This window comes from Rhodnius prolixus, unplaced genomic scaffold (genome assembly GCF_049639745.1).
Source record: "Rhodnius prolixus isolate KJV_2025 unplaced genomic scaffold, Rpr scaffold_10, whole genome shotgun sequence".
NCBI classification, from domain to species: domain Eukaryota; kingdom Metazoa; phylum Arthropoda; class Insecta; order Hemiptera; family Reduviidae; genus Rhodnius; species Rhodnius prolixus.
Genome location: NW_027411615.1, coordinates 1,571,089 through 1,580,689, shown reverse-complemented (window position 1 = coordinate 1,580,689; position 9,601 = coordinate 1,571,089). Strand labels below are relative to the sequence as shown.

General features: G+C 32.2%; 1 protein-coding gene across 1 annotated transcript in view; it reads left to right on the top strand.

The window, feature by feature from the left end:
* The first annotated feature begins 688 nt into the window (after positions 1–688).
* Positions 689–9,601, top strand: part of LOC141457065 (extracellular tyrosine-protein kinase PKDCC-like) — a 295,376-nt gene continuing 286,463 nt past the window's right edge. The window contains exons 1-2 of the mRNA XM_074133578.1: positions 689–695; positions 927–958. Coding sequence (XP_073989679.1) covers positions 689–695; positions 927–958 — 39 coding nt within the window. The remainder of the gene's footprint in view (positions 696–926; positions 959–9,601) is intronic.

The window sequence follows — 9,601 nt, the reverse complement described above, 5'->3', positions numbered from 1 at the left end:
TTAGCAGAAGGATTATCAATGAGTCCCGTTTGAATTAGTAGCTTGCGTAGGATTATCAAAAGAAGCGACCTTCAGCTCTTATTGATTCAACATATTTCATGTTTAATGGATATTTTATTTTCATTCATTCATTCATTTCTCCTACTCCTACTTTATTTCTACTTATCAATGAAATGATTTATTAATAATTGGCAGGAATAAATGATTCCGTATTAAAAGGACAATAATCAATTTTTAGCTTCTAGTTTTCCAGTAATAAAACGTGATTTTTCATTTTGGAAATCCATTTTTTAATTCAATTTTATTTAATTATATTCTTACCGATAGTTTTCTCTTAGAAATCATGTTAAATTTCCTACTTCCTTTTTATACCGGAAATATTTGTTTTTGTTACGTCTTTATGGCAAAAATACAACAATTGTAATAACTTAATTATCTATATGAAGAACACTAAATTATTCCCATCTCGGATGATTTTATTTTTTTGCTGGAACCGGCTAAAGACGCTAATAATGCAAATTGTAAATATGATCGCCATAAAATTAAAAAAAAATTAAGACAACCAAAGAACAGTTGTGTCTAAAAAAAAAAAAAGAAAATATAAAAAGAATAAAACAGCCTTTAACTTGCAACATACGATAATATAATTATTAAAGTTAAGTTGGTCACTCTGTTTATATACTCGTATATGCTTTGTTTACCAGCTGATCTGGCTAGCCAGTTACGGGCGGCCATCTTTAACTCGTTCATGTTTTCTCTTTATTAATTTGACTTTTTAAGTGAATATTAGTGACTATTAAAGTGAAATTCTATTTTATAAATTGTGTTTAAGTTATACTTATTGCGGGACATATAGTTTTAGTGCGAATAGTGTTGTGAATTATTTTAAATAGTGTCAAGTGCTATTGGACTGGTGATCTATTGAGATGCTGATGAACTTGGATATTCTTTAAACAAGGTAAGATTTAAGCAGGAATTTAATATAAAGTTATAGTATGTTAGCATGGCTGTTTTTAAAGACGAATTGTTCTTTTCTTTAATTTCTATGTATAGATATATCTGAATAGGTATAAAATTAATTTTTATAAACGTCTTGACTCCATTCTTGAATTTAAGGTTTCCTTCTTTAATTGATTACAATTTCACAGTTAGTATTCTTCCTGCTCTAAAATTGTTTAAATTCTTACTTGTGATGAGTTTCACTTGCTTTTCCTCTTCACGTAGACGTACAGGAGTGTTTCATGTCTTCTTTATTTGAGTTAGTCCCATGTCTTATCTTTCGTTAAAGGTATTACAATTGTACAGATTTCATTGGTGGGTTTTTCTGAAGGTTAACAGATCCCTGAATTCGATTAAGTTTAGTTGAGATTACTGTTCATAATTTTTGGTGACTGATTCATTATTTGGATGAAAAAAAAGCCCTGCAGTTGACCTAGTCCCTAGGTCGAAAGATAGGCACTATAAATAAATATCATAGCTGAAATTGGTATTTGTTTCTCTTTTCATCCTATTAGTTAAGACATTGGAGGTTTTGTATAGTTCAATGCAATCAGGGGTCAGAAAATAACCTAGGATAGGTTAGGTCAGAGAATGCATACAAACATTTTTATAAATCTGTTACAATCTTTTGTAATGTTAGCCGTTAAATTAGTTAATAATTTATCTTAAAACGTTGCCAAACTATAATACTAACTATTGTAAATCTATTAGTAAGATTTAGGTCTAAAAATTATAAAACTAATTGAAACTTAAAATTAATAAAATAGGAAGATTTTTTGCAATTAGTTCTGTTCTATCACTGATGTCTAAAGTCAAATATCTTCTTTTTTTGCCTTTATTTAGGACCTTATATAATATAGCTACATGTGTAGCTCTATATAATATAGTTTCAAAGTGAACTGAAAGTTTCCATTTGATCATTTTTTGTTTTTTAAAAAAAGTTTTTCTATTTTCTCCCATCCATTTTCCATTTTAATTAGTTTATACAAAAGTTCACTTTTGATTTACATTTTCCTTTGATTGAAACATGTGCCCTGGAAAATTTCCATTTAAGAGCCCCTCGGGGAAAATAGTAGAGTAATTTTCCTTCTAAAGTAGCACCTTTATTGTGATTTAAATAAAATTATAGCAAAAATAAATTTAGCTTTCAAGTTTGGGGAAAGTCCTCGAAAAACTTCTACTACTCCGTCTCCAAACTGAAATAGCCCCTTTAAATATCATTCCTGACCATCAGTTCGGTTTTCGAAGTTGCCACTCGACTGTTCTCCAGGCACATCGAGTGGTGGATGTAATCGCTACTTCCCTTGAATTAAAGCAGTACTGCCCGGGTGTCTTCCTTGACATATCTCAGGCATTCGACCGGGTATGGGCACACGGGACTGCTTTATAAACTCAAACGCCTACTGTCTTCTACCTTTTACCTCATTCTTAAGTCTTATCTCTCCGACCGTTTCTTCCAAGTCAAACAAGGTTCTTCTTCTTCTCTTATCCTTCCAATACTCGCTGGAGTTCCTCAAGGAAGCATTCTAGCCCCCTTACTTTATATTCTCTATACTGCCGACTTACCAACTCACCCGACTACAATCACTTTCACTTTCGCCGACGACACTGCAATTCTTTCTCCTCATCTAGATCCTGTAATAGCATGCCGTGCCCTCCAATCACACCTCAATCTTCTAGAGCCTTGGCTGCAAAAGTGGAGAATCAAAGTGAACGAATGTAAGTCTAAATACATAGTATTCACGTTAAACAAGAAAACTCTCCCTCCTCTCTCCTTCCACAATACTTCTATACCAATTTCTAACCAAGTACGGTATCTCGGACTACATCTTGACAAACGACTAACATGGAACCCTCACACGAGACTCAAACGAACTGACCTCAATCTGAGGTATAAAATGTTGAAAAGACTACTCGACAAACGATCAAAACTGACCCTGACAAACAAACGATCACTATATACCGCTCTACTTGCCCCAATATGGACGTACGGAATACAACTTTACGGAAGTGCCAAAAAATCGAACATCAACCGACTTCAGACCTTACAATCAAAAATTCTAAGAACCATAGTTAACGCTCCCTTCTACGTCTCCAATCATACTATACACTCTGATCTCAATATTCCTCTCGTTTCTGAAATAGCCCAAACTCGATACACAAAACTCCATTCAAATCTACTCAGTCACTACAACCCTCTGATCCACAACATGTCTACCACAACACTTCCTTCTAATCCTCAACGCAGACTAAAGCGGCGGTGGCCACGCGACCAACTCAACACAACGCCGACCTCCTAGGATGGTTGCTGTGTAAGCTTGCCAATCTGGCAAACTAACGGCTTCCATCACTGGATGGTCGTCGTTCACTCCACTCACGCCTCTTGGCGCACATGCATATGCGCTTATATGTATGGATATATATATGCGTGCATGTGTATTTGTGCCATCCCTTATCACTCATCTCTTTTGCTTATTGTACTGCATACAGTTGCAAAATAAATAAACTAATAAAAAAAAAAAAAAAAAAAAAAAAAGCTTTCAAGTACTAATTATTGCAATCAGATTTTTATAATTCTTAACTTGAAGTTTGCTTTTAAATTTACATTGACATTACTATAGTTAGGATCATAGTTTGGCTACGTTCTGAGATAAACTATTATCTAATTTAATGGCTAATAATATAAAAGATTGTAATTGATTTATAATTGAATGAATGCCATTTTCTCATCTAATATTTCCTTTTGTAGTGGATTGTAGTTTCAATCTATTTCAGCAAATAGTTTACTAAGTGATTTCAAAATTGTTTGGTACTTGAGATGACTAAACCAGTGATTCTCAACCTTTTTGTCGCGGCGGCACCCTTTTAACAATTTCACAATTTGGGGCGGTACGCTAACAATAAGATGAGTTTAAAAGTATTTTACTTATCCCCATAATACACTGGGGTAAAATAGTTTATGTTTATTTTCAATATAAAATAAAATAATATTGTACTGCAAAAAAACGAACAGTATATGTTTATTAAGGGATTAATTACAAAGTTAATAATAAGAATACTTTTAATGAGAAATTTGAGCTTGATGTTTTTTCTTTGATAATTTCGTTTACATTTGGTCGTATAAATCAGCATTTTCCCAACCTTTTTTGGCTCGCTTATCACTTGGTAGTGTAGTACATGATGCTGAATTGTACCACTTTGTAAAAATGATTGTATTTCATGAAATTTGTAATTCCGAGTGTGTTATTTTATTATTATTATCATCTTTATTTGTATAGAGATACAATGTATCTGTTACAAAGGAGTTCAAGTTCATGTTCTCTTTATAAGCTTTGTAAAGTGTAAGATCTTAGTTTTAAAACTTTTTTAAATAATTAAAAAATTGCGTACATATTTTTTCTTCAAAATTATTAGTTAATTTACAAAGTTCTTCTTTAGGATTATTATATTTGTGCCCAAAATCTTCTAAATTAATTTCTTTTAAGCATTCAACTATTTAATTTAATGTTGCTTGGATAGAGCTTACACATTACAATCAAGTCTCTTTAAGCAGATCTTTACATAGTTATCATTTAAGCACTGCCACATGATAATTCTATTAAATTTTCTTTATCTTTTAATTGATAATGATGTAGCTTTTCCTAAATTTTCTTTATAGTAGTGGTTTGAAATCCAATTATCATTTGTGTTTTCGGGTTTTGGGAAATACTTCATGAAAGACAATTTTAATCTTGTTAAATGTGCTATTATATTTTCTCGTTTATCTTGAGACAGACCAACCTTATTACTAGACATATTAACATCTTTACTGTATAATATTGTTAATTAAAATAATTTTTATAAATTTTAGGAAAAAACGTTTCTATGATTTATTTTTTAATTTTTTATGTCCGCCATTATTGTTTATTTTTCCCGTACCACAGGTTGGGAAACGCTGGCCTAAATGATAATGCTACTCTCATATCGTCTTCTACATTTAATGTACAATTTTTATTGTGTGCATTTCTAAAATTTGGCGGCACAGTGGTTGAGAATCTCTGGACTAAAGCTGGAGTTTCCTTAATCACTGATAGGATCGTTTTCTTTCTATTTTTGTCTCTTTTTTGGGGGGAGTCCATGTCTTATCTGTCGTTAGAAGTAGTGTAGCAATTTTATAGATTTCCAATTTCGGACTTCTTTCAGAAACACCAAGTTATCAGGTTCCTGTAGCTCAATTAAATTAGGATAAAGGTTTTTTTTTTTAATTACAAACAGTTCTGTGGTTAGCAAATCTGGAATTCTTTATATTATTTGTAATTAGTTTGGGACTCTATAAAGTTTCTGATTGAATTAAAGATCAATATCGAAATTAGCCACTTTGCTGATTCAATTTTGAAACTTGAATTTCTACTTGCTGAAAAATAACTTAAACAATTTTCCTTAACCATTATTATAGCCCAAGTTTTCCGTTTGATTGCAAACGTGGTTAGTCTATAACTTTTACTGGAAACTTTTCCAGCCTATAATTTTCTTCAGAGTTCTTCAGAGGCAGTTAGTTTTTCTTCAATTCAAAATTAGTATCTTATTGTGATTTATCGATTAGATATTATTGACTTACTATAGGCGAATAACTGATTGCTAAATTTCCACAGAATATAGTATTTTGTGTGTTTTTTTCTTTCTTTTTCTTTTGAGTCACAGTTTTCAGAGATTTTCTCAAAAAAGAAAAAAGAAAAACCAAGCGAGCTTTTAACTTTTTTAAGTAAGTGTGCCAAAATATTCGGTTAAGAATTTATCAGTTTTAAAAATGTGGTTAGGCTCGCAGATATCCATCGTTTTCCATCGTAGCATGCATTTTTTATTGGATTTTTCACCGATTACAGACTTTCATTCATCTTCAGAGATAGTTTAATCAGCAAAGGTGTAGATATTTCTATTTCTCTTTCGTTATCGTCTCCACAATACACTTGCTGACTCAGTTTATCAGTTTTGCTTGAAACATATTTTCGTGAACATTGATTTTAGGAGATCTACATTTAGGATTCTTCTCTCTGGAATACTATTTCTGCTCCTTAAATTAGGGATTAGTCAGTTTTCTCTGGTATTTTTATAGTAATTATTGTAGCCAAAATCTCTCCGAGTTTGCATAGATTTTAAAGTTTTTCCATTTTTCTTTGACCATCTTCCTTGAAGAGAAAATTCTGTGCAAAGGTGGCAGATTTTTCTACATTGAGTTTTTTAATGACGTATTAATGAAAAACTTTCCATTTTGATACTACCTACTGACGGAAAATTAGCGTTCAAAAATTTTTTTTTTGTCCCCATAACGAGAGGCCAGGGAATTTGGCCATCACCAGGTTCCAATATTCTGGTCTCATTTTCAAGATATTTCATAAATATATTTATATAAATCACATAATCTGAAATATTATATAATAATATTATTAATTAAATAAAAACAAATAATTTAAATTTCTAAATTCAACGAATAGACATCCATATTAATATCATACCAAGTTACTTAAACAGATCAATTTCAAAGACCTAAGAGAATTCATCAATAAAGGCAAAAAACAAGAAAAACCAGTAAAAGTTTTTCCAGTTGTTTTTCAATTATAAAGTTTTATCCAGAAAAATTTATTCGTTCATTTTCATTAATCCATTTTCTTTATTTCATTTTCTTTTTTTTCAAGAAAACTTTCGTTATATTTTCTGTTTCTTAATTGGTAATTTTCTTATTTTTCTAAATTTTGGATAATTTCTATGTTGTAAGTTGGTACCAGTGAAAGTAAGTTTTTTTTGAATAATTTGAATTTTTTGAGTTTATATCAAATATTATTGTTAATTTGTTTTTAAAAAATGTGGATTTTTGGTAGCCAGTAAAATATCTTTGATCTCATCCGTTCTAGCATGCATGATTATTGTACTCCTGATCTATTTTTGGAGTTTCATACATCATGAGAGGTAGATTAAGATCAGTTTGGTGTAGAGATTTCGGTCTTCACTTTAGTTTCCGTCTTGCACTACTATTGCTGACTCAGCCAGTCACACAATCAGTGTAGTACGAAACGGAAATATAGATAAAGTCGAAATCTCTACACCAAACTGGATTAATCTATCTCTGGTGATGGATGAAATTCCATGAAGAAGGGATTCTATAACTGTGCGTACTACGACGGGTAAAATCAGACATATGTAACGTTTGTTTAGTTCTTCCAGTTTTTCCTGAGGTTTTCGCAAAGAATTTCACTGTTTCCATTAAACCTAAGTATATTAACTAGTATTATAATGGGCTATAGCTTTTATTTTCAAGATTTTTCCCTCGGAAAATTCATTTTTCTTCAGTTCTGTTTGAGGCATTGAAGTAGTTTTCTATTTTTCTGTCGGGAAAGCGCCGTTTCCACTGCATTATAACTAGTTTTACAACTTGGGTAATGCTAGTTAGAATTAAATGGGTTTCTAAAAAACTTACGAGTTTACAGAAAATTTGACTGGCCGGAAGTGTGAATTTCAGGGAAATTGTTTTTATGGTTTTTAAGTTTTGAAATAGTTTTTTTGGTCTATGAAGGGAACGCCAAGACTAAGTATCAAAAATTCCATACTGCTCTCTCTCTACTTGCTCAAATCCTCTTGTACAGTCTCTCGCCTCCTCTGACATCCCTAACAATCCTTCTCGCCGACTGAATCGGCAGTGGCCCCGCGACTTCCTTACAGTATGAAGAACTAAACGCCATTATTCTCGTATCTCTCCTCTCTCCTATAGAGAGTGCTACCACTGGGTAATTTCTCCCCTCCTGCTCTCCTTCTGCACCAGTTCATAATACTCTCCTATCTCTCCTCTCTCCTCACATTCTCCTATCTCTCCTCCCCACATTCTCCTCTCTCCTATAGAGAGTGCTACCACTGGGTAGCTTCTCTCCTCCTGCTCTTCCCGCATCAGTTCATCTCATTCACCTCCTATTTACTTATTGTATATATTTATACAGATTGTAAATTACAAAATAAATTAAAAAAGAAAAGCAATAGTTTTAAGTAAAGGTTTCCACAGTTAGTCTTAGCTCCTTGATCTAGTAAACCTTATTCATTATATTCTACTGATAATAAGTGGAAGATTAATATTTCCCCAAAAATGGTAACCTAGAATCTTCTTGACTGGAATGCACGTCATAGTTTTACAGATTTTTTTCAATTACTGCCTCGTTTTTCTTGTTGATATTTTGGCAGAAAGTTTACTATTACTGTACTCCCAGGAATGCCTTGGATATCTTTTATTGACTCGGCCATTAACAAATTCTTGTTAATATTTTACTTTACCCTGGAACAATTGTTCCCTCTTTATCACTTAACTTCCATTCCTTCAACCTTAAAATTTCAAGCACTAAATCTCCAGCCCAAATTGGATACGCCCCACCTAGAGAAAGCCATTTAATCACAGTTCGAATCTATGAGTTACTACTTCTTCCCTCCAAAATTCCTTTCTCTTGTGAATTCACTTTAGGGGCAAACAATCGTCGACCCCCACGACTGCGGCGTATATCAAGGGCCCCTCCTTCTCCACACAACACCACACCCATCTACACGTCAAAGACACGCTTGTTTTGCTGCCCCCCTCCTTTATTGCTCTTGTAGATTTATTTCCTTAGTAATGTAAATTCTTCAACAAAACTTCAACATTTGTCAGCTGGCTACTTCTAGCCTATTCTATAGCTTTAGCTGCGAGCTCTTAATGGTTGAACGTTCCAAATTTATGTTTAAATCATTGGCTAGGGTTCCTTTGTATCCCCACTTGTACTTCAAATATTTTGATGAAGAAAGTTAGCAATAACTTTTAGAACATTGTAGATACCTCCGTTAGATAACCTGAAAGAAACCATCTTCATATTTTATATTCTGCAGAAAACATTATATTGATAAATATATAGAGGGTACCACAATTGTGGACTTGCTGAACTTCTTATCATGGATAATTCGATGAAAGTTAATCATCTATATTAATTATTACACTATTGGAGCTTTTAAGTTGCGTTCATTCAGTGTTAATGAATAGCTTATATTATTACTTAATGAACAGATTGCTTTTAACTGTATTTAATGTATAAATTTGTTGAATATGATTTGTAACACATTTGTAAAGTGTATTTTTTTGGTAGCCAGTGTTGGATAATATATCTTTGATTTATAAGTTTATTTCAATTTATTACTAGATTTGGTATCTCTCAGTAATTTGGCTTTTTATTTTCGGAATTTTTATAATTTTTAAATAGTATGGGTAGTGAATATATAGGTTTCGTGACCGTAAATTGTTAAACTTAAGATTCAAGATTGGCGAGGAAGCGGTCAAATAAAAAACAAACTCGTCTTCTTGCCAACGTTTCGACAAATATATTGTCCTCTTCAGGGCGTGGCTATGCGGATTGGTTGAGTTACAGAAACTAAGAGGGGCTCTTAGTAAAAAAAGTATTCATACACTAAGTTTTCTTACTTCATCTACTGAACTTTTGTTTCTAGGATGACTATTTCTTCAGCACTGAAATCGAAGATAGTAACAACGAATTTAATGCTCTCATTTTCTTTTATAAACATAAAGAATTGATTAAAAAGCAGAAAAATAATTTATTGCATG